The following is a 25,032-nucleotide window of genomic DNA, read 5'->3' as shown; positions in this document are numbered from 1 at the left end:
AACGGCCGCGCCTCCCCGCGCGCCCGACCCCGCCGCAGCGCCCGCCCCGCCCCGCCTCGCGCCGTCACGCCCTGCCGCGCCCCGCCCCTTTACCGACCCCAACCAGCCAATCAGAAAGGGGCAGGCAGGTTGCTAGGTAGATCAGAACCTCCGGCAGTTCTGCTTTCCCGCCCACCCCTCCCCGGTAAAAGCTGATTGGCTGGTGGCTTCCCGAGGAGGTGGGAGCGGGGGGGTGCGGGAAGCGGTTGCCATAGCGACGGAAAAGCGGGCTTGCGGGAGGAGTAGGCCGCGCCGCCCAGTGAGGTGAGGGGAGGCCTGGCCCCGCGCTGGGGACCCCAAACTCGGGGTGGAGGGGGATGACCGAGGTCTGAGGGGACAGGAAGGGCGTGGGGGACGCCGGGGGTGGGCAGGGGGTGCGTGGGGAGGGGGTTGGACTTGCGGTGGGGCACGAGGGGACAAATGGTGCGGGACACTGTGGGGGCAAAGGGAGTGTGGCCTGGGGAGGGGATACAAATGCAGTGCGACACTGTGGAAAGAGGGGAGGACGAGCTCCGTAGGGTGTGTGGAGGGGGTCCCGGATTCAGCAGGGTACAGGAAGATGGGAGACCCCAGCGTGCCCCAAGCAGGGCCCGCACTGTGAGGAGCGAGGGTCTCTGATGCACCCGGTGGAGAAGGTACGAATGTGATGGTGGGGGACACTGAGGCACAAAGGGCCAGCAACTGCCAGGCCTGGGGCCGGCGGGGATTGTTGTTGCCTTTGGGTCCCAGGCAAGAGTTCAGTGTGTCAGTGTACGTAGAAATATAAATGTTCAAAGGGACAGGGCATAAAGACATCATGCAAAGAGGATAAATGACTGGAAAAAGCACTAATACCTGCTGACACGAGTACCGAGCAGCTGGGGTTTGCTACCGACTTTTAAAGTGGGGTAGAGAAAGCTCTTGGGGCATCACAAAACGTGGGGACACTGGGCAGCGTAACTGTGTGTGCTGCAGGAGCAGGGAAATTCTGGTGGGCTTTGAGGTAAGAACATCGTGGATCACCCAACTGCATAACGGAATATGAATCCAGCAAGGTTTGGGATAGAAAGGGAGATGCCTTATTCTCTAGGGATAAAAGAGATCTTGCTGTTGTCTTATTTAGGGGAGAAAGGTGTTAGGGATCAATACTGATCGGTTCCCACGGGTGTGTGGGCACTGCAGTGCTGTGACAGCTCCTGGGAGGACGTTCACCCTACAACAAGGAGGCTGATGCAGAGCAGGAGTGGGAGTCAGTGCTTCTGGGCTCGGAGCAGATCCTGGAGAACATCTGTAACGTGGACACAGAGGAGAGCAGGCAGGTACTGACACCAACAGGGAGGGGAGATCACCAGCTTTATTGGTAAGCTGGAGACCAAAGAAGGTGCTGGTCTTTTGGAGCTGAGTCACGCTGAGGGGTAAAGGGAATAGAATAGAGGAGAAATAGGAATGGAATGGAATGGAACGGAATAGACTAGACTAGACTAGAATAGAATATTTCAGTTGTAAGAGACCTACAATGATCACCCAGTCCAACTGCCTGACCAGTTTAGGACCGACCAAGTTAAAGCATGCTGCTAAGGGCATTGCCCCAATGCTTCTTAAACACTGACAGGCCTGGGGCATCGACCACCTCTCCAGGAAGCCTGTTCCAGAGTCAGACCACCCTCTCAGTGTAAAAATATTTCCTAATACCTAGTTTGAACCTCCCCTGAGGCAGCTTTGAGCCATGGTTATGAAGAGAATGGGTTCGGAAGCTAAAGCAGCACTGCAGGGGCGTTGGTAGTGGGCAACGGCAGGGAGGAGCACAAGGGGAGTTGGGAGTTTGGGGTCTGTTGGTCATTGGAGAATATCTCCTCTGGGATGGTATGTGGAGGTACCGATGCCTTGGTGGGCATCACGGAGCAGTGAGGAATGCAGATTTAGTTATTCACTGCCTGGGGTAAGGGGGATCATAGGGGTTCTCAAAGCGTGGGGGTTTGTGCCCAGGGATATTTCTAGCATGCTCTGGGAGGGGTAGGGGGGTGCTAGGCTCATGCAGTGCAGGGTGCACAGAGGCGATGGTGCTGGGAGAGGCAGAAATATCAGTAGCACTCATGTGTTTGGGTTTTATCAGTCCCGTGGCGATGCCATCCATGCTCTGGGGTTTATGGATGCTGTAGCGTCGGTACCACAGAGATCCTAGAAGCCAGCTGGGCAAACATCAGCGCCTTCGTCACAGGACTGGGGACAACCGTGAGAAGGCTGCTGCAGGAGCAGAGAACACTGGCACCGTCATGCAGTCAGAGCGTCCACTTTGCAGCTTGTGAGTTGAGGGCTAGCGAGAAGGAAAGGATGAGTGCCGTATTGGCCTCCTTGTTGTGAATCATTGCAGATGTGCACTTAGCCTCCTGCCTTTCTCCTCTTGCCATCTTGCTGGGTGTCCCCCTGCATATGAGGATCTGTTTCACATCATCCTTTCCACCCAGAGCTATCCTCTTGAATTTTTCCATTTTGAATGCCCTATAGTTTGGCCTACATTCTAGACTGTTTTCCTGTTACTACTGTCTAAAGCATTTCTTCCATAGCATCAATCATCGCACTGTTCATTGTCAATATAATAATTTACCATAAAAATTACTTTCCTGTCTGAGCCTGAGATTCATTCAGTTAAATTCTGTTTATTCTCAACCGAACTCCTTGACGGTGCCATAGTCATCACACGGATTTATGGGATTAGGCTCTTTCTCTGCAAAATGCATCCTTAAACCTCTGAGTGCACCGGGCTCTGTGGAACCACAAAGGCTTACTGCTACAGAGATGTGGCCAAAACCATTACTAAAGTGGGTCTGCTTCTGAAGGACTTGTTTTGAGTATGGTTTGCCCAAACTTTGGAATCACATTCCAGAGGGTTAAGCAGAGATTAACCCAGCTAAGGGAAACGATTCCGATGCCCTTAGTTAATACGATATGACTATTATGTATTGTTAATCTTTCTTAAATGCAATCACATTTTTTTAAACCAAGGGCTAGACCCAACTTGTACTGAAATCAGTGAAAGTATTTCCATGGGCTTCAGCAGGATTTCGATCAGTCTTGAAATCGTCTCGCCGTTAGACGACACTATTCGTCTTTCCTGCCCTGTGAAATGAATGTATGTCTTCTTCAGACACCTCAAAAAGCAGAGGTCTCTTGGATCCCCACGCAGTATATCCTTTCATTCGAAAGGTGAACCGTTCCTAGGTACTCTCTGGCTGTAGTAGCCCAGGCAGTTTTGCTCTTTTTTAACATTACCGCTTTTCCAGGCTCACCTGCTCTCTGCAAACGTGTAAGACAACTGAAACAGCTGGAGATCTCTGACCAACCTGGTGTGACGTTAATCAAACACAACCAGCTTGAAAACTACGTACGCATGAAACTTCATCTTTCCCCAATCTTTCCCCCAAACCTCTTTTGCACTGGTATTTACTATGCCCGCCACCTGTTCCGACATTGCCTTTTTGTTTTTCCTAGGAGAAGGAAAATAAATAATTTTTTTTTAGCATCATGTGTCAATAGCTTTTCGTTTCTGGGTAGTGAACCAGCATTTTCCTTACATATATTTAAAGCTTGATTTCTTGTTAACCTCATCTCACGTCGCTTGCTGGTTGAATGTTTTCAGATCAGCTGAGCTTGATGATTTTCATCCCAGGATACACGAAGAACAAGCTGGAGCAAACTCTGGAATGTTATTTCGGGCAACCAGTCCAAAGATAAGGACTCTTGCAGAAGAAAAGTGGGGCCCTGGCTAAACAGCTTGACGATCGCTGGTCTGCACAGTACACCAACTGGTTTTTAAAGCGTACTGAGCAAGCTGCTGCAGCCACCTCAGTATCATGTCACAGATTAACTCTGATCAGAGTTACTCTAGGCTCTTGAAGAAGGCAGATTAGCTGTTCATCCTGCCAGGGATAGGGAGTTCAGGGCGAAGAAAAGAAGCGCAGGTTTTCCTTTCGAGAACAAACAGCTAAACTGTGTTGGTAAACCAAGTCTCTTCTTAGAAGGCCTGTAAAGAGCTTGCAATCAAATTTTTGGCTAGCTGCATATTACAGGTAAGACGCTTCTAGGTGTTTGAATGCTAATGGCTCCTCTGTTGCATCCCATGACGTTCAAGGCCACCTAAAGTGACACTGCACAGTCCTGACTTCACCAAAGAATTCATCCTGTAAACACACGCCGCTGAGGTTGGACTTGGGGTTGCCTCCCTCCCCTCATCACGATTTTGAGTGCTGCTGGGAGGTGAGGAGCACAGCAGACAGTGGTTGCGTGACTGCGCTGAGGGGTAGCAAGGGAGGGATGGCAGGCTGGCGCATCGTGTACAAAGTTAAAAGGTTTGGCTAAGTTCACCTTTTTGCCTGATGGTACCTGCTTTTGCAGCCCTGTTTACACATCGTGCTTGAACATCAAGGGTAATTCAGGCCGTTCTACGGCACGTGCAGCTGGGAATATGACTTCTGCCAGGTGTGTTGTGAGCCACATTTTTGGCACAGAAGGAGCACAAGAGGGTCCACCACCGTCTCTTTGGGCTACAGGTTGTTAAGACGCCAGCTCACGGAGGTGCTTTGTGAACACAGCTGCTCCAGCACCAAAAAACAGTGTCTACGTAGGGAAACCGGAACACGAATTCAGGTTTGGGAGTGTGCTGCAGTGACAACTGATGGTTTTGTGACTAATGTTGAAGGTTGTCCCTGAAAAACAGGACGTGGTTGCCTGAACCTGTTTTTTTGGCAATGGAGCTGTTTCTCTAGCTTGTAATGTTGCATTTCTGTGCATTGAAAAGGGCAGGGGCCTTGCAAAAAAACCAAAACAAAACAAAAACAACCTAGTAAGCGATCCCATCGTAATGCGTATCCCAAATGCACCTACTCAGTTGCACAAGAAGCCTCTGACATTGGCCAACTACAGAATGGGAGGCTTTGCAACCTTAGTAAGTCTTTACCTTCCAGTGGCTTCTCTGTGGGAAGTTAAAATGGCAGTGTGCAGACAATAAGTTATTTAAGAATCTCTAGCAAAAAAAAAAAAAAAAAAGGAGAGAAAGAACACAGACTCTTATAAATAACTTATTTCCTGACCACGGATGATATTACATCACCAGATGCAGAGAGAAAGATATAAAAGATTTTTAATTTTTTTAATTTCTGTTTCTTTGATTCCATAATAACATAGGAAGGAAAGGGAGATAAAACTAATCAAAAAGGCGATGTGCCCAGACAGATCCTGCAGTGGGTTTTGAAGATTAATCTTCCATTGATATAGACAAGAATTTTGTCTGGGTAAGGAACAGGGACTGGGCTTTCATAAAGATGTGTCCTGTGAGCCTCAGAGCTGTATTAGCTGGAAAAATCCTTTTGCTGGACGGATTTTGAGGTTCAGGGTAGGCTGGCAGCACAATGTTGGAGTTACTTAGTGGATTTGCCTTTTCTTTTGTTCCAAAAGTCCTATTCTTCACCTTGCCACCGCGAGGCTTGAAAGCAGTCTGAAGTGTTTACAGAAAAAAAAAATGCCTAATAACTGTATGCAGGGAACTGAGATATTTTTTAATGTGGTAAAGAAATGACTTAGCTTTTAGGCTGCTGCAGCTTAAGCCTCCAGCCTGGAAATTGGATGCCTGAGGTGAGCAATGACATTATCCTGCTGAACGCAGCTGCAGGATAGAAGATGAAGGAAAGAAGCTTCTCCTATGTTTGGGCAAGAATTTATGAAGAAACGATTTTGTCTGAACAAAGTCCAGTTACTTGGTGTCACAAATGGAAGGGAAAATTTTGTTAAACGTCCGATTTACTTCACGTAAAAAAAATTTGTTTAGAAGAGCAGCACAGTCAGTCCAAACCAATCTGCCTGAACACAGGACCCTGAGAGATTTCAGTCAATTCTGAACTATTCTGGATTTCATTATTTCAGTTAAGTGTTACAGAAACAAATTGGCCCTTTGAGACCTGGCATTATATGCCCATCAAAATGGGTAAAAACCAAGCTAATGTCACTTCAGTAGATGCACAAATTATCTCCAATTTTCAGTGCCAACAACTGTAAAGAGAAATTTCGTGTCCTTTCTAGCTGACTGAAAATACCCCGTTGTGATCATTCATGTAGCAACAATCAAAGGCATAGTCAATAACATTTGTGATGGGGAAGACCTGCTTGATTATTAATTATTTATATGACATTAGTGCACAGAGGTTCCAGCAGGAAATCTGGCCTTTACTGTCACAGGTACGGTGGGTACAGAAAATAGAAGGCCTTACCCTAACTGTCTTCCAAATAATTTTATTTGTATCAATGCTATGCTATGAAATAATCGGATTCCTTCTTAAAATTATTTGCTTTTCACTAGTATGCTGTAATGGAGTAGCACAGAGATGATGTTGGTCTTTGTTCTGTTCCATTGTTGTAGCCATTGGTGCCAACAAGACACCAGAGGGCCCACCATCACCTGTATCGATGGCATTTGCACCTCCTAGAAACGTGGATGGCCCCAAGCTACAGACCAAGATGAGCACGTGGACTCCACTGAACCACCAGCTCATGAACGACAAGGCAAGTTCCACGCAAATGGGCCAAATTCACAGAACTACAGAATTGTTGAGGTTGGAAGGGACTTCTGGAGATCATCTAGTCCAGCCCCTCAAGGCAAAGCCAGGTAGAGCATTTGCTCAGGATCTTGTCCGGTCAGTTTTGCATTTTCTCAAATCCCAACACAAATTCTCAGGTTCACTTCACAAATTCCCAAGTCCTAGAAAAATTTAGCTTATGTTTTTGCCTGTGTAGGTCATGAGTAATGGAATAGGAAGATTTTGTTTACTGTTAGCAGTGTGTGTATATATATAAACACATACAGTCTTTTTTATTTATACATACACGTAAACCCTAATATGTTATGTAAAAATGGAAAGTTCTAATGTACATTGTTTAAAGCATACAAGTGTTTAGATCAAGTATTGCTATTTTGCCAAATCAATTGTTTTTAAACAAAAAATGTGTATTCGTTTCTTAGTGAAAGTTACCAAATCATTCTTTTTCTGCACCAGAAGACTTCAGTTTAACCCCACAGCAAACGGAGTGTCAGTGTACGTTTCTGAGTGCCAACAGGCTCCATCTCACCTCGTAGGAGAGACCTTAGTACCCGTGCCCTGCCTCCTCTGCTAAGCCTTGCAGTGAGGAGGCGAGGCTGATATTTTGGAAACTGAAGTGATGCGCTCAATTTATAAATAACGAGATGCATTTCCTAACCTCCCACTCTGTATGCTATATCTGGGATCTGCCAACGTAACTGAGGGGGTTTTGGCTCCTGTATCACCAGGAGCATATTCCTCCCTCAGAATTCAGTTTACATTTCTGTTGATGATTCATAGAAATCAATCCAGAGAGGACCATTACATCGTGTAGCTTCCTGGATTTCTTGGGCCCTCTTGTTTTGCACAGTTCTTCCAGTCTTGAGCTCAGTAACTAGATTCTGGCTAAAATATATCTTCCGCAAAGGTATCCAGACTTCCTTTGGGGTTAAGGACCTTCGTTCCTTATGGAATGAAAATTTCATCACTTCCCTAATAATTTTCTCATGATTAATCCCCTGTACCATGAAAAGATGAAACCTTGTCTCCTGTGTGAATACCGCTAGCATTAGCTTCTATCATTTAAATCTTCCCCTGCTAGCTTATTAAACTCTTCTGTAACCAGTATCTTTTCCTTGTGGAAGGACTTTTACCCTGCTTCAAGTCAACACTTGAACTATTTTGGATAAAGTACATAGATTGAGCTCTTTGAAGTCCTTTCAATCTGGCGTATTCTCCAGCCTTTGAATCATTTTAATATCTGTTTCCTACACCCTTTAACGTATTTTTACAGATGCACATCACTGTGCAATAAAGTATGATCTAACTAGAAACAAGTATGTGGGTAAAACCACCCTTTCCCACCTTCTTACTCCTCTGCTCCTTAGGCAGCCTGATGTTGCATTTGGCTGCAGCAAAACTTTTAGGAGCTCATATTGGATTGTTGTATACTCTGATGCTTAATGACGTTCCAGGTAAGAAAGAACATCCCATAAGCTCCCAGATCTGTGCTCAGTGATGAAATTCATGATAAAAAGTGTTTGCTTGTTTCTGATCCAGATTTTAAAGCACTGACCTTCCTGAAACTCCTTTTTGTAGATCGCTATACTGCTCTGCGGTGTTAGCAGAAAAAAAAAATAGGTGCAACATAAATATTGCTGACAGCTGAAATTGGGAGATAATCCAATTGATGTATACAGGGAGCTAGTGAGTGAGAAGGCGCCGTTTTCATATGATCAGATCTCTGTTCATTTCTGCACTCTGGAGTTAAGAGAAAGCATGAAAAGAGAAAAGAATTTATAGCTAGAAGGTATGTGAAAAACAGTGGAAAGATGAAAGCACAGAGAGAAGAGATGCGTAAGAAATGTACTTGTTAGTAGAATAGGCAATGAGGGGTAGGATTGGTGGGAATTCAGAGCTGATCCGAGGCAGAAGCATTTAAGCTCCATCTAAATCATTGTTAGGAGCTGACCTAACAGTTAGTAGCATAAATTTGCTATCTGTCTAATTTTGGGTCATCCTGGGGCCATTCCATTAGCAGTCCCTGTAGATTTCCCTGGATTTCCAAACATGCTTAAGAGTACACTTGTCTGCATTGTTGGCAGGACTCAGCTCTCTCCTCCCTATTGTACATCCCGAGTCCTGCTGCCACCATCTATGGTTTTCTGGGTTTTACAGCAGTCGGAGCAGAAAAGACTGTCCAGGCTGGTACTACTCAGACATGGGCAGTCATGATTGTTTTAAAGCCAGGATTACCATCAGAGACAGAGCAAAGTCAAGAAGCTAGAGTTAGAAAACCTCAAATTATACAGCATTCATGGTCAGAAAAGCAGAGGTGGAATGCTAGATTTGCCAAGGTTGTGCTACAGTTAGGGATGAAGCAAGGGTAGGAGACGGGACAGCCTGCTCGCCTGCAGCAAAACCGGACAGACTTCAGCGTCAGTCCTGCTGAACGCAGGGCTGTGCTGCTTTTAAGGAAGGACTCCCAGTTGGGAGATGACTTGCCTTCTGCTGGGCAGTGCTTCAGTGATTCACGGGGTAGAAGAACCTTCAGCAGCATTTGCAGAAAGGGCTGGAATGATTTGCCAGGCAGCCTTGAACTTGAGCTTATTCAAAACCACCTGGAGACATGGATGTGAGATGGCAGGTCTCAGGAGCAACCTAGGCCTCAGGCTGCGTCCAAAGCCAGCCAGCTTTGGTACACTCCCGAGGCCTTGGAGGAGAGGACAGTAAACATGAGCTTGATTAAGGCAGTGGATGATTATACCATTTTTGGGCCATTTTCTTGCTAATTAATGCTTCCAAGTGCCTGGAGTATGCAGAACTTTCTGACAGAGTTGGCTCAGGTATTTTTTTTTTCTGCTGGAAAAGTAGCACAGCGAGCTGTAGGCAATCCAGGAGACTCCTGGAATGCATTGAGGATAACTTCTTAAGCCAGGCAGTAGACGGCCATGCCAGAGGGGATGCGATACTGGACCTGATGGTCACCAACACAAGTGAGCTAATCGATGACGTCAAGATTGCCCTATGCCTGGAAACATCCAAGGCCATGTTGGATGGAGCTCTGAGCAACCTGATCTAGTTGGAGATGTCCCTGCTCCTGGCAGGGGGGTTGGACTGGGTGGGCTTTAAAGGTCCCTTCCAAACCTAATGATTCTATGATTCTATGGAAAAAAAAAATGTTTTTTCCACTCATTGTAAAAAAAAAATTCCTAATATCTAATCTAAATCTACCTCCCTCTATTTTGAAACCATGACCCCTCGTCCTGTCCCAGCAGGCCCTGCTGAAGAGTCTCTCCCCACCTTTCCTGCAGCCCCCTTTGGGCACTGGGAGCCGCTCTCAGCTCTCCCCGGAGCCTCCTCTTCTCCAGGCTGAACAGCCCCAGCTCTCCCAGCCTGGCCTCACAGGAGAGGTGCGTAGGAGAAGTCCTGAGACTTTTGCCTCAGTCTTCACTAGCAGTCTCTCTTCCCACACCTCTCGAGTGGACAGAGTGCAAGACAGGGACTGGAGGAGCAAAGTCCCTCCCACTGTAAGAGAAGATCAGGTTCGTGACCAGCTGAGGAACCTGAACATAGTAAGTCTGTGGAACTTGGCGAGGTGCATCTCTGAGTCCTGAGAGAACTGGCTGATGTAGTTGCCAAGCCACTCTCCATGATATTTGAAAAATCATGGCAGTCAGGGGAAGTCACAGGTGACTGGAAAAAAAGGCAACATTGCACCCATTTTTTAAAAGGGTAGAAAGAAGGATCCTGGTAACTACCAACCTGTCAGCCTCACCTCTGTGCCTTGGAAGATCATGGAACAGATCCTCCTAGAAGCTATGCTGAGGCACATGGAGGACAGGGACGTGGTTCAAGACAGCCAGCAGGGCTTCACCAAGGGCAAGTCCTGCCTGATCAACCTAGTGGCCTTCTATGATGGAGTGACTACATGAATGGACAAGAGAAGAGCTACAGATGTCGTCCGTCTGGGCTTCTGTAAGGCCTTTAACACGGTCCCCCACAACATCCTTGTCTCTAAATTGGAGAGATGGATTTGATGGGTAGACTGTTAGGTGGATGAGGAATTGGTTGGATGATCACATCCAGAGGGTAGTGGTCAACAGCTCATTGTCCCGATGGTGATCCATGACAAGTAGTGTCCCTCAAGGGTCTGTACTGGGACCAGTACTGTTTAATATCTTCATCAATGACATGGACAGTGAGATGAAGTGCATCCTCAGCAAGTTCACTGACGTCACCAAGCTGTGTGGTGCGGTTGACATGCTGGAGGGAAGGGATGCCATCCAGAGGGACCTGGACAAGCTCGAGGAGTGGGCCCGTGTGAACCTCATGAAGTGCAACCAGGCCAAGTGCAAGGTCCTGCACATGGGTCAGGGCAACCCTGGGCACAAATCCAGGCTGGGCGGAGAATGGATGGAGAGCAGCCCTGAGGAGAAGGACTTGGGGGTGCTGGTGGATGAAAAACTGGACACAAGCCAGCAATGTGCACCCACAGCCCAGAAAGTCAATCCTGGGCTGCACCCCCAGCAGCGTGGGCAGCAGGGCGAGGGAGGGGATTCTGCCCCTCTGCTCCGCACTGGTGAGACCCCCCTGCAGCGCTGCGTCCAGCTCTGGAGCCCCCAACAGCAGAAGGACGTGGAGCTGCTGGAGAGGGTCCAGAGGAGGCCACGCAGATGCTGAGAGGGCTGGAGCAGCTCTGCTGTGAGGCCAGGCTGAGAGAGCTGGGGCTGTTCAGCCTGGAGAAGAGGAGGCTCCGGGGAGACCTGAGAGCGGCTCCCAGTACCTAAAGGGTGCACATAAGAAAGATGGGGACAATCTCTTTTAGTTTAAAACCATTATCCCTTGTCCTTTCACTACAGGCCCTGCTAAACAGTTTCTCCTCATCTTTCTTTTTCTTACCAGGGCCTGCGGCGATAGGACAAGGGGTAATGGTTTTAAACTAAAAGAGGAGAGATTTAGATTAGATATAAGGCAGACATTTTTTACACTGAGGGTGGTGGAGCACTGTCCCAGGTTGCCCAGAGAGGTGGTGGATGCCCCATCCCTGGAAACATTCCAGGCCAGGTTGGCCGGGGCTCTGAGCAACCTGATGTGGTTGGAGATGTCCCTGGTCCTTGCAGGGGGGTTGGACTGGGTGGGCTTTGAAGGTCTCTTCTGACCCACACTGTTCCATGAATCTATCTCCAGGAATGCTGAAAGCAAATACGTGTCTTTCTTTGATCAAAGACCTTTAACATTGTTTTCAGTTATTCAAATAGCTTCCTGCTTCACTTGAATTATCCAGCCCAAAAGTTAGATCTTTGACTATTCATCACTTGCTTGGGGCAAATCCTTTTCCAAGTTCAGCTTGTTAGTTGTTTTTGTTTTTTTTTTTTCACTTTGCCAAGTGCCCCACATGCAAATAAAACAAATAATAACTGTCAACATACAAATAAAATAAATCTTTTCTTTCACCTCTAGCAAGAGACGCTCCTGCTGAGAGAGACAGAGCTAACGCTGTCAACCGCTGCACTAGACATCAGCCCTTATGATGTCTTTCTCTGCAGGAACCTTCTTTGCAGGCTGTCATGGCAATAACATGTTTGGAGTTTAATGATCAAGGATGTTCTCCTAGTTGTGGTTAATAGTTGGTTTTACGTGCAGTTATAAGCTGGGCTTTTTCCTCTTTGATCTGTCTTCTGGAAAAAATATCTACAGCATTTCCTCACTTCCAAGGTCACAATCTCGAGTATAGAAGGCAATTTTGTTGTGATGGGAAGCCAGGTGCTAGTACTTTCAGGTCTAGCTCCCTATGGAGAAAGGTCAACATCATAAAACCTCCACTGTATTTTGGTACTGATCATCCTTCTTGTTAGTTGTTGCTGTAAAGTGGCCAGGGGACAAAGACTGGTCTTAGACTGGTCTTACTATCTTACTTCTAATGGTCTTGCTGTGTTGAGGTTGAAGCAATCACCAGGGCTGTGTGAGAGCTACTCATGTTGTATCCATCCTAGGAGATTTCACACACTCAGTGTCTCCAACTCAAGGGAACTAAAATTTCTAAAATAAAGAGAAGTCCAGCTTCTGGTCTCACCGAAGCATGTGAGACACCACACATCACTGTATGCCCAAGGAGAGCAGAGTGCTATGGTGGCACATCGTGTGTGCAGTAACTGCAAAGGAAGGTGGAGATGAGAGGTAGCACATTGCAGCCGGTCTGCAGAGCTGTCCTTCACAGGCATGCATGCATAGCCCTTGAACTTCGGGGAGTCTTCTTCAGTGAAAGGAACCTTCCATAGGAAGCAGCCTGTAGAGCTGAAGAAGATGAGGAAAAGGTAGATGACACCTTCCTCAGACAACTGCAGTAAGTCTCATGTCCACAGGCCCTGGTCCTCATGGGGAACTTTAACCACCTTGATTCCTGCTGAAAGGGCACATGCCATCCAGGAGGTTTCAGGAGTGCACTGATGGTAACCTCCTGCCACAGGTCATCAAGGAACCAACAAGGGAGTATGCTCTGATGGATCTCATACTTACAAAGAAGGAAGGACTGCTTGGGGATGTGAAGGTCAGGGACAACACTGGCTGCAGTGATCAGGAGATGATGGAGTTCAGGATACCAAGAAGAAAGAGCAAGACAAATAGCTGGATCACGACTCTGGACTTCAGGAGAACAGACTTTGACCTCGTCAGAGATCTATGTGGAAGAATCATATGGGATATGGTCCTGGAGAGAAGAGAGATCCAGGAAAACGGATTGATTTTCAGACTTGAGTAAGGCTCTCAATACTGTCTACCATAGCATCCTCATAGACAAGCTGATGAAGTACGAATGGAGAGTGAGGTGGATTGAAAACTGACTGAGTTACTGGCCTCAAAGGATTGTGATCAGTAGCACAAAGTTCAGGTGGACGCCAGTCACTAGTGGAGTATGCCACATTTCGACACTGGGGCCAGGATCATTTAGAAACTGCATTAACAACTTGGATGATGGGGCAGAGCTTGTAGATGATACAGAATTGGGAGGAGTAGTTGATAGACCAGATGTTTGTGCCCTCATTAATCATAGCACAGAAGGTTGGAAGGGACCTGAAAAGATCATCTGGTCCAAGATTTTGTGAGAAGGGGAACCTAGATGAGATTGTCTAGCACTCTGTCCAATCATATCTTGAAAATCTCCAGTGATGCGGACTCCACCATGTCCCTGAGAAGGTTGTTTCAGCTATTAACAGGGACCTTGACAGACTGGAGAAATGGAATGACTGTCTGGAAAGCAGCTTGGCAGAGAATGACCTAGGAGTCCTGGTGAACACCAAGTTGACCACGAGCCAACAAAGGCAGTCATCATCATCCTGGGCTACATTTGGAAGAGCATAGGGGACAGGTCAAGAGAGGTGATCCTTCCCCTCTCCTCAGCACTGGTGAGGACAGATCTGGAATGCTGTGTTCATTTCTGGGCTCCTCAGAAGAAAGAAAGGCATGGACTTACTGGAACAAAGCCAGTGTAGGGCTGCAAAAATTATTAAGGAATTGGAGAATTTGAGGTATAGGGAAGGTTTGAGAGATCTGGAGTTGTTCAGCCTAGAGAAGAGAGGCTCACAGAGGACCTTATCAATGGGTACAGATACCTGATGGGAGGGGGTAAAGAAGCCAGGCTCTTCTTGGTGGCATCCAGTGAAAAGACAAGAGGTGACAGCTACAAATTGAAATACAGGAAATTCCATGTGAACATAAGAAAACCCATTCTTACTGTGAGGGTGGTCAGACGCTGTAGCAAGTTGCCACAGAGGTTGTGGAGTCTCCATCCAAAGATATTCAAATGTAGCCCTGAGCAACCTGCTTTAGCTGACCCTAGCAGGGAGTTTGGACTAAAAGATCTCCACACAGGTTCCTTCCAAACTCTTCCATTCAGTGATTCTGTTTAGGTTACATAGATTGTTTTTCAAGCTATATTTTTCTTAGGATATATCGAATGCCCTTTATTTATTCAATTTTATTTGTGTGTTGTGTGTTTTATAGGTATTTGAAGAAAGAAGAGCCCTGCTTGGAAAATGGGTAAAGTTCTCCCTTTATATTTAAATACAGCTCGATTCCTGAACCGATCAAGAGATTACTGTAACGGGAATGTAGAACACATCTTATTTTGGAAAAGAGGTTCATTTTTCTGATGTAGATAGGAAAGTGAGCAAGCTGTAACCGCTTTGCTTTTGAGGAAGGTAAAGGTGTAAATTCCCTCAGTGCCCACATTCTGTAAGCTCTGAACTTGGGAAATCATATTCCATAATCAGAACGATCTGCAATGGGATAAGAAGCCTTGGGAAAAGTCTGTGAAGTCTTCAGAGAAGATACTGGACGTTCAGGCGTCGCCGTTGCCTGCTAGCAGGTCTTTGAAACTGGTAATAAGTGGCATGTTATCTCCCAAGCGCACACATATGGCTACTAATACTGTAATCATGGAGCGCCTCACAATTTCTTACTGTCATTATCTTCCCAGCTCCAACATGGGACAGGAAAGTGCTGTCACCCTCTTTTGCTGATGAAAATATGAGGCACAGAAAGACAAGAGATAGGATTTGTCTGCCCCTATCACAAATGGCTGCAAGTTAGGATGATTGAGGATGGGGTTTCTCTGGCCAGGTGTGTATGCCTGAAATGTAATATTTCAGTCCTAGCTGGCTTCTTGAAAGGAATACAACACTCATTGACCTCCTCATGAAACTGATGGCAGAGCACGCAATGGCACAAGATTTGCCCTAGTCCTAAGCTCACCCCTAAAATATTGCATTGTGCTATCTCTTTTATAAGGCAAAATCCATCGACAGGCCATTATGAGAAAGCAGCCGTAATCTGCTCAGTCTCCTCTGCAGACAGGGATACAGACTCAGGGACTTAATTGCAATAAAGGAGTGAATTCAGCTGAGTGTATGAATGTGGCTTGGTAGGATCTGTATGGTTGAGCCCTATGCACATCTTTATAAACAGAAGCAAAGAACCGGCTACATGGTCACCTATGATACACAAACTAAATAGAAATATAGTCCTTATGGTCCTTATCAGCGCTCTTTGATGAAAAGCATTTGCGCAGTAACTTTATTTGAACTAAGATGCTTATTCTTTATGCCTAATAGGTCACTCATGGAAGCTTTTTGCATATGAACTGGTCTTTACAGGAAGTATTTTGATTTTAAGCTCATAAGGATTATTCATCTTTATAGAAAATAGGCTTTCCATTGATTGTTGAGATGCATGCATTTTGATAATAAGGAATTTCGTGGAAACCAAGAAGACAAAATAATTGAACGTTATTGTTCAGAAAACACCTTTTAGCATGATAGTCAGGAACTGACAGACCTAAAACGTGTCTCTTGAAAATTGTTGGATGTTTTAAAACGCCCATGGGATAGACCATTGCAAAAGTGCAAAAATATTTTCATTAGAACCCCCACTGAAAGACTCAAAAATCTGGAAACAACCTTCCTCCAAACACACATTATTGTGCTGAGTCATCTTCTGAAAGGTTAAATTTCTGACCCTTCATATGACACTAGATCAGGAGCCTTCATCACGCTCCGTCAGACCTAATTCTCCTTGCGCTTCTGTCATCCATCATACCAATGAAAAGGACGTGGAAAGCACAAAAGTTGCTCTTCACTCCCTTCAAAGCCTGTGGCATTACAATATGTGGTATGCAAAGCCTTGAGCACTTGAGTTTGGGAGAAACTGTGTCCAGAAACCACAGTGCTCTGGGCAGGACTTTTTACATGGATTCACATGACCCTCTTATGGTGCTCTCAGGAAGTATGGACTAGATGAAACTGCTGAAGGGTGGGTTTTTATGGCTGGGAACCCGTATTCAGTGTAGTTGTAAATGCTTTATTATGAAACTGGAAGGCTGAAGTCCGTCCTGAGTCCAGAACTGCTCAGCGTTTTCAGTAATATCTGCATGATGGAATGGAAAGTACATTCTCCGCTGCAGATGATGCCAGTCTTGGAGGGATTTCAGGAACTTTGGAGATTAGAAATGAGAATGAAAAGATCTGCAGTTTGATAAGGACAGGTGAAACCTTGCTGCATGTAAGAACGACATTTGCAAAAACTGCAGATCTGAGAAAACTCAAGTATGCAGCAGTTCTGCATAAAAAAAAATGCTGGGAATTATGGTGGATCACAAACTGAATATAAGCTGACAGTGTCTAATAATGGTAGTAAAGGGAAGTATCCCAAAGGGCTGTCTGAAAGGCAGAGCCATCCGCAGTTCTGGTCCTTGCATTTTGAGAAAGCTGAAGAGCAATTGAAGATATTTCTGAGAACAAATCATGTGTGAGAACAGTCTCAGGTCCAGAAAATATGAAAACAATCCCTTTACTGTAGGGAAGATGGAGAAAAGACATAACAACATCTGTCCGAAAAGAGGAAGGGAATGATCTGATCCCTGTGTTTGCACTGGATAGGACAAGAAATCATGGGCTTGAATTGTTATTTTTTCGCAATTGCGTCACAGAACATCTTTGATGTCTCCCAGGCTGTTGTGGTCCATAAAACACAGGTTGAGAAACGATGAACTAGCTGACCTGAAGGGATTTCATTTCTGTGTTTCTGTGCTGCTGGGCAGCCCCAAAGGGCACGGGACTGGCTGTGCTGTCACTTGCAGCATCCAAGACATGCGATGGGTCCCTCTGCAATTTTTCAGCTGTCTCAGATTGCGCTTAGCTCCACAAAGCACTATTGCTGCACGAGCGGAAGCAGCGGTGGTGTATGGCGACAGCAGACTGCCTGTCCCACATGGCTGTTCCCATGCACGAGTATGCACAGGCTTCCATCCTACTGGAGGCATTCGCGATGAATTTCCCTCACACCAACTCCTTTACCCAAATTCTATCCAGATACATATAAAAGATAAATTGTGCTCCTGTCTTTCAGTTGAAACCCTTTTGATGGTTAAACTAGGAAAGGGTTAACATCTCTTCGTTAATTTTTCTGTTTTATTCTAATGGCTTTTATTCTGTATTGCACCCAGGGGAGATGCCTTGACGTGCTGCCTCTCAGCCTCCCTTTCTGCTGTGTTTTGCAAGCCAAACATTCCTCCCATTAATTTAAAAAACATAAAAGCATTTTGCTCTACCCTAATGCTCATTGCTATCACGCTGACAGCCAGGTTAATAAGCTGACAATGAAGCTGGGGTTGAATGTGTAGGTTAAGACACCTAAGCTTCAGTGTCTCGGGTGATCTGAGCCTCTCAGCTTCCGTCGCAGTCAAATGAGATGTAGACAAGTCAGGGGAGCTGAGGCAGTGATTCAGCTCACCCTGTGGGCTACATCTTCTGCTAGTGATTTGTACAACACATCCGAGTGTTCCCAGGTACTGGAACTTGCTCATCCACGCGATGAAATTGTTAGCACGCTCCTTGGCACAATTTTGGCCTGGGCCAGTAGCACTCTTCCAGACATTGTTCAGACACAATTTGGACATTAGCCTGGGCCAGGAGCCAAGCCAAATGCACAGTTTGGATCCAGCCACCTTGTCTTGAAGGGTGAGAGTATGACAGTGTGGACATATGCATTATCTACCTCTTGGTCTCGTTATCTGCCACGGCAGATACGATGCAGGACTTGCAGACAACTCTCATCCTTGGAGTGGCAGCTGTAGGCTTTGCAGGATATCCCACAACAGAGGGCACTGGTGTTTGGGCAGCTGAACCCCGTCCCTGGTCACCGCAGACCTATAGACACCTCTTCAGCCAGGAGCTGACCCCACGCTAGGTGCCAAGGTACCTGAGCAATGGCTCGTGTTTGGGGTTCTTCTTGTCACCAGGCTGCCGGCCTTCCTTCTTCAACAGTCTTCCCTCTGGCAAAATTTCAGGTTTGGTTGTTTAACTACAGTGGCGAAAGCAAAAAGGAACAGATCCTAGGGCCTAGTTGCTAGTTGCTGACACTGAACTGCTTGGCAGCAGAGAAGTTTAGGATTTGGCTGGGTGGATTAACGTCTCTTGTCGATATCAGGTACTTGCCTGTCGGCTTCATCCCTTCTCTTCTCACCCAGCTTCTGGGTCTCCAACAAATCCCTTCATCAGGACTGGGAGAAGATGGCTGGGGAGGGAGGGGAAAATTTCTTCTCCCTAGGTGGATCATCCCCATCTACTTGCAAGCCATTCTGCAAAAGAGCCTTGTTGACCAGCAAATTCAGTCCTACATTTGCAGAGCACAGAGATGCCTGCATGTGATTGTAACCCTGTGAACTCCTGTCGATACGCTGGTTTGGAGACGAGGATTACGTCCCATTTCAGTGGCTGGTTCAAGTCAATAAAGCAACCTGTCTCTTACAGCAGCGAGGGGCCTCTCTAGGTTAAGCAGCAGAGCCTCTGTACTCCGGCACTGAGGTCCTGGGCTCTCCCCTTCACGTCAGGCTGCGTTATTTGTGCGTGTGCACTCATGGATTAACTGTAAACTGATCGCAGAAGCAGGGACTGAGCGCTCTGCATTGCCGGCGTAGCCTTATGTCATACGGTCCCTGGGGTGACATTGTTCGCCAGGGCTCCGGGAAAGGCACAGAAAAAAAGGAAAAAAAAATGTTTGTAGCTTTGGATAGAGAAGGTGCAGCACCTTGAAAAGGGGAATCCGGTCCAACTGGTTGGGTTGCTGTAATCAGATGCAAGGGGAGGAACTGTGGAGAAAGGCAGCCAAATGTAGGATGGGGACATGCTTGTTAATACTGGAAAAAAAGACAAATTATGCCTGCTTAACTACTTGGCTGCTGCTGAATGCAGCGGAGAAGAAGCTGTGTGTTCCCATGCTCCCGCCTGTGCGGTGCTGATTTCCCTCGCAGTGTAAGCACAGGCTGAGGATGCTGGAAGGAATTGCTTTACTGCAAAACCTGTGGCAGGCTGGGAAGAGTTAAACAGGAGCAAGTATTCTGTTTCCTCTAAAGAGAAGCTAGATTTGCTTCGATTAGTTCTCTTAATCTCTTGGTGTGAAAGAGAGTAAGCCGGTTACCCCCTTGTCTCTGGAACTCATACGGCAGAAATTTATCTTTGCACATTGGTGACTGCGGATAGTTTTAATGAGAAGAGGATGTAGCTGTGGTCATGAATGGGGAGTCTGCAGCAGAAGCCTTCCCCCTTCACCATGTGACAGAGAAAGCCTTTCGTATCAAGCTGAGGGTGAGAAGGGGACAGGCAGAACCTCCTCTGTCCCCCTCTGGTACACCTTTGTGTGATTTTATTCTTGGTTCCAAGCCCCAAATCCAAAGGTCCTGCTTCAGCTTTTCCTTAGTACTCTGTTAAACATCATTAGAAGTGAAAGTCATATGCAAAACAGGGATGGGAGGGAAAGGGTGTATTCCTTAATTCCCTGTCTGTGTCTGAAAAGGCATGGACATTTGGGAGCTTTCTTCTATTTGGCTTTTTGTCTCTGGGACCTCAAGAATGCCAATTCCACCCTTTCTTCATGCTGACTTTCTTGAAGGTCTTGCAGAGGTGTTTGCAAGAAGGAGAAGAGCTATTTACTTCTTAGAGTTCATTCTCCAGTACTGGAATTAAATAGAGCCAAGTAAAAATAAAGAAAGAAACAAAAGGTTATTTGAAATGATCTGGAAATAAATTACTTCTCAATTACCTTTCATCTGCACAGTATATTTTAAGGTATAATTCTGTCAGTCCTCCACTTGACCACAGGTGGGGTGGAGCAGAGGAAAAAAGGGATTTGAATTTCTAGTCTGTTTTGTTCTGAAAGGGAAAAGACATTGCACATTAAACCATTTATTCACAATAATTAAAAAAAAATGGAAGAACTGTATGAGTTTTCTTATTATTTTTCATTTTTGGAGGTCACGTTTAAATAAGGACTCCAAATGCCCCTGAGGTTAAATGCAGAAATTGATGTGCTGTGATTTGACCTGTGGAGAGCAAGTTGCCAGCTGTGGAAAGCCGGCTTCAGGAAACAATCTTGTGAAAGCAGAGTGTGTGTTCTGGGGATGACCAACGCGTAAGAAAGAAAGAAATGGGGAAAAGCAGCATTCCCCAAACAGGAGAATTCCCCAAACAGTTCAATTTGCCCTTTGAAAAGAAAGTGAGTCTGGGTCAAGCTGTGCTAGGAAGGAGGATGAAGTGGGACTTCTCCAAAATCCGTATTTTACCTCCTGCCATTTTGCTGCCTGCAGTTCCCACGGGCGATTTCTGCCAGTGCTGCCTGTGGTCCCCTGACATTTCCTCCCTCCTGGCACTCTGCGCTGCCCTCGCAGCCAGGACTGCTCTTGCAGGTTTTGAGACAGATTGCCCAGATTGTGGCGATGAGGTCAGTCTCCTCCCAGGAGATTCCTGCTGACAGGGCCCTTTCCGTCCTCTGCCATCCACACAAGCGAAACACCAGCAACCGCCACCGTTGCTCCCACCCTGTTTACACGGCTCTGCCCCGCTCCACTCGATGCGGCGTTGTTGTTGCCATCATAGCAAGCAACACATGCTTGTCTGGTTACCTAAGTGCTCATTTCTTCCCACAACTGTTTTACTCCTCCTCTTTAGATACCTGTCATAAGCATAAAATGCTGTGAAAAATCTTTGTTACTGTGCTGCTGGATCTGTGCCACGGATTTTCCTTGTGAGATATGGGCAGCTGGTGTAGTTTCTTCTTGCTCCCCTTCTCTGTAGTGGGGATTCATAGAATCACAGAATGGTTTGGGTTGGCAGGGACCTTAAAGATCATCCAGTTCCAACCACCCTGCTCTGGGGAGGGACACCTTCCACCAGACCGTCCAACCTGGCCTTGAATACTTCCAGTGATGAGACATCCACAGCTTCTATGGGCAACCTCTCCTGTATGGTGGGATTGTGAGAATAAATATTTTACAAATGGCGAGGCACTCAAAGGCTGTGGTAGTGGGGGCCATAGAAGTGTCAGGATAGATGAGGAATCAGCAGTGAGCTCACTGTCATTTGGGACCTGATCCTGTAAACACACGTCTGAGTCTTCTCCTTTCCATGAGTGGAGCCAAGTCTCGGAGCTGGTCCCGGGAGCAAAGAGTCTCGTGAGCGTGAATGTGTTCTGGACTACGCCATCCTGGATCCTTTGAGGATTAGAAATCATATGTTATGTGGCTTCAGAGTTTCTTTTAATGTAGCCTCTCCATTTGTTCCCAGTTCCTGCGTGCTTTGCTCTTGAATGAGTCACCAGAAGCTGCTGCTTATGCACTTTCCCTCGCCTTAAATGTCTGCTTCTTAAAATAAAGAAGCTGCATCTCCGGTTTCTCAGAACCTGCAACTCTTTTTTTTTCAGTTTGACAAGTGGACAGATGGTCAGAGGCGGAGGATCCTGGTGGACCTGTTGGAACGCTGCTCCCTGTCACAGCAGAAATTCTGTGCCAAGCAGCTACAGGATCGAGTCCCCACCGAGGCTCTAGATTTTACCACAAGGCTTCCCAGAGTCCTGTCTTTATATATCTTTTCCTTCCTGGACCCACGGAGCCTCTGTCGATGTGCACAGGTAAAAAAGCCAACACGTACCTAAGGTTCAGAAAGTCAGGTCAAGCTAGTTAAAAAAAAAAAGAGGAAACCACGCTAGTTTTCAGCAAAGACATACCAGTGCTGTTCTTCATAACGCAAAGATGTCTTCTGACTTGGCAGCCTGGTGCCAGATGCTTAGTGATGCTTGGATGAGACGAAATGCAGCACTTCCACAGATCCTGAATGAAGCCAGATTGGCAAAGACTTACGAAAGTGAAGAGTAATTTTAGATGCTCAGCTCTAAGATGTTTAACATGTGGCACTTTACAAGACTGATTCTTCCCAAGAAGGAGACCTGGTACTTTCTGAAAATCATGTTCTTTTAAAGTACGTTGCACTGTGTGCAAAATCATTAATTGCTTTGAAAAGGATTGGCTTGTGCTAGTGGGAAGAACTGCATCCAGTGCTTTAAAATGCCTGAGGGTAGAGTGTTGGATGTGGAGAAGCAGAGAAGTTACAGATGTGCTTTTGAGCACAATGGCAAGGGCTTCAGTCTTTCAAGCACAGTGGCTAAGACTCCAAAAACATGTTTGCATGAGATGGAAGTGCTGCGAGGTGATGCCCAAAGTAGTTCTGAATGATTAAGTTCAGACATTGGTGACATAATTACAGCACTAACATAGTACTCCATGTAATACTATGAATATATCGAAGTCTCAGCTTGTTTAAAGCTTGCTCTAGTATCTTTCTCCAGCATTTCACCCAAGGTGACTGCGATGGAGTTGAAGAGCAGAACGTGAGTAGGAAGAAAATGTTCAGAATGGGCCTATCAGACTTGGGGAGTTTATTGAGGCTGTTTTTCTCACAAAGGGTTTATTCCAACTACTATATGCTTGTTGAGTAGAAGTGCAGGAAGTTCCCCCAAACAAGCTGAGGTTTTTTTTGTCTTGGCCTGTGATTTTTGGAGTACTTCACCATGTGCTGGAGATCAGCCAACACTGAGACACTGAACATGTCATGAAGACCTTGAACGGTTTAAATGGTTTAATGAAAGGTTTAAATGGAACATAAACAGTGCTGAAGAATTGTACTAGTTTAAGGACATAGGGGAATTACATCCGCAGCACAGAAGTCTCTAGCTGCAGTCTTGGATGCTTGAAACCCCAAGGTGTTCAATTTACTGGGCATTCACAGGTAAGCTGGTACTGGAAGTACCTGTCTGAACTGGATCAGCTCTGGATGCTGAAGTGCCTACGTTTTGGCTGGTACATCAACTTCTCTCCGACGCCCTTTGAGCAAGGAATCTGGAAGAAACATTACATTGAGATGGTAAAAGAGCTGCATGTTACGAGACCAAAGGTACATTCCTACCTCTAGAGATGTTCGGGCCAGTGGAAAAACTGGGCTGGTCAGGTGCCTAACCCCTTTGCCTCTTGACCTTTCTGTAATCTCCCACTGGTAAAATGGAAGATGCATAATTTTAAATTAGAAGCTAAACTCATGTGTTGCCATGCGCTCTACTTTCCCATCATCCACCCCTGGTAGAGGGAAGTTAAAATCTCACTGGTTGGGAGAAGCAATCACCAATGTCTCACTCCGCTATCCTTTCAGTGTTCTGCAATAATCCTCTAAATTCCCCTCTCCAGCACTCAGTGCTGTTCCCCTCTCTTTTTCCCCAGTTTACAGAGCATATGATAGCTTGCCTCCATTTGATGAGCAGAGGTGGGGTACCCAGCATTATCCCTGCTGAGATTTCAGAGTCAGTTTACCTGACGGAAAGGAAAAAACCACCCATTGTACCTGTTATAGCCCTTGATGTCGTCTCTTTCTCTCTTCTTCAAAGCTGGCGGGGCCATTTGGGGAGCTGGAGCATTACTCAGTAGCCAGTGCTTTCTCCTGAGATTCACTGATGCCATGCCTGGTTTGTGGGGCTGTGAGGGTGCCTTGAATTCAAAACTCAGCCATCTATTTTTAACCAAACTACCCCATAGGCTCTCTCTATAGTCAATAGAGATAAGCCAAAGCGTCTCAAAAGCAGTTCAGCTCAACTTAATACAAATTCTGGGACATGGCCGATGACATGCACTGTCTGTGCTTGTTTCTGTCCACTGACCATAACGGAGCCTGGGGAGACTAATTTTGAGTTAATACCCAATTCTTAGAAGTTTAACATTAGGCAAAATAAATCTCAGTTTTGTTATAGGCTGAAATTTATTTTCTTCTTTTCTTCTCTCCTATTAGACTCCTTCAAAGGATGAGTTTGTAGTTATTGATGTGCAGCCAGTAAGAAGCAACGTTCCAGAGGCAAAACCTTCTGTGCTAGGAAGGAGGTTCAACAAGGAGAAAAAAGAGCTCCCACCGTGGCGTTCATCGGACAGGCACCCTACGGACACCATCCGATTCAACTACCTCGACAACTACGACCCCATCGAACAGGCCAGGCAGGCGTAAGAGCTTGATCTCTTCCCTTTTGCTTTTTCTGTGATGCAGGGTCTGTCTGTGTCCTTTGCCAGCTCACTCTGCCTGTGGTCCAAGCTGTCTGGAAGCCTTATAGTTCAGCAACCTGGTTGCAACCCCACTTTACTGCTCTTTTGGCTTTTCTTGGATGGATCTTTGTCCTGTTGTAGTTGCAGCTGCACTGCTTTGTGCCCTTTTGGTGCAGAGAATGGGCACAGCTCGTTGGCGGTTGCCTATAAAATAGGGGGAACTCCTGGGGAAGTTACACAGCTGTAATGGGAAGAATCAGGAAAAAAAGAGTTTGTTCAAGAGTTTTTAGATAAAGCTGCAAGGTTGAGAGGAATCTGTGGGTTTTTCACAAAAGAGGAAGAATTGATTAACTATGATGAAATATAAATCTATAACTTCAAGGATCTTCTGGCTGAAAACAGATTTAGATGATTGAATGGAGGTGCAGGTATAAGAGTACACATATATTATAGAACTTTGAGGTAACGAATAGTATTTGTATCTACACTGCCCAGGATAGACCCATCAGTTCTTTGGCTCCCAGGATTATCTGGTCAACGACTGGC

At 46.1% G+C, this 25,032-nt stretch overlaps 1 protein-coding gene across 1 annotated transcript in view; it reads left to right on the top strand.

The window, feature by feature from the left end:
- The first annotated feature begins 6,474 nt into the window (after positions 1-6,474).
- FBXO16 (F-box protein 16) overlaps positions 6,475-25,032 on the top strand; it is a 36,184-nt gene continuing 17,626 nt past the window's right edge. Inside the window, exons 1-5 of the mRNA XM_086743679.1 lie at positions 6,475-6,570; positions 14,586-14,621; positions 21,834-22,040; positions 23,195-23,359; positions 24,242-24,447. Coding sequence (XP_086599805.1) covers positions 6,475-6,570; positions 14,586-14,621; positions 21,834-22,040; positions 23,195-23,359; positions 24,242-24,447 — 710 coding nt within the window. The remainder of the gene's footprint in view (positions 6,571-14,585; positions 14,622-21,833; positions 22,041-23,194; positions 23,360-24,241; positions 24,448-25,032) is intronic.

Source organism: Chlamydotis macqueenii, chromosome 3 (assembly GCF_036417535.1).
Source record: "Chlamydotis macqueenii isolate bChlMac1 chromosome 3, bChlMac1.mat, whole genome shotgun sequence".
Classification (NCBI taxonomy): domain Eukaryota; kingdom Metazoa; phylum Chordata; class Aves; order Otidiformes; family Otididae; genus Chlamydotis; species Chlamydotis macqueenii.
Note: the sequence above shows the minus strand (reverse complement) of the source record. Positions and strands in the feature narration are given on the sequence as shown.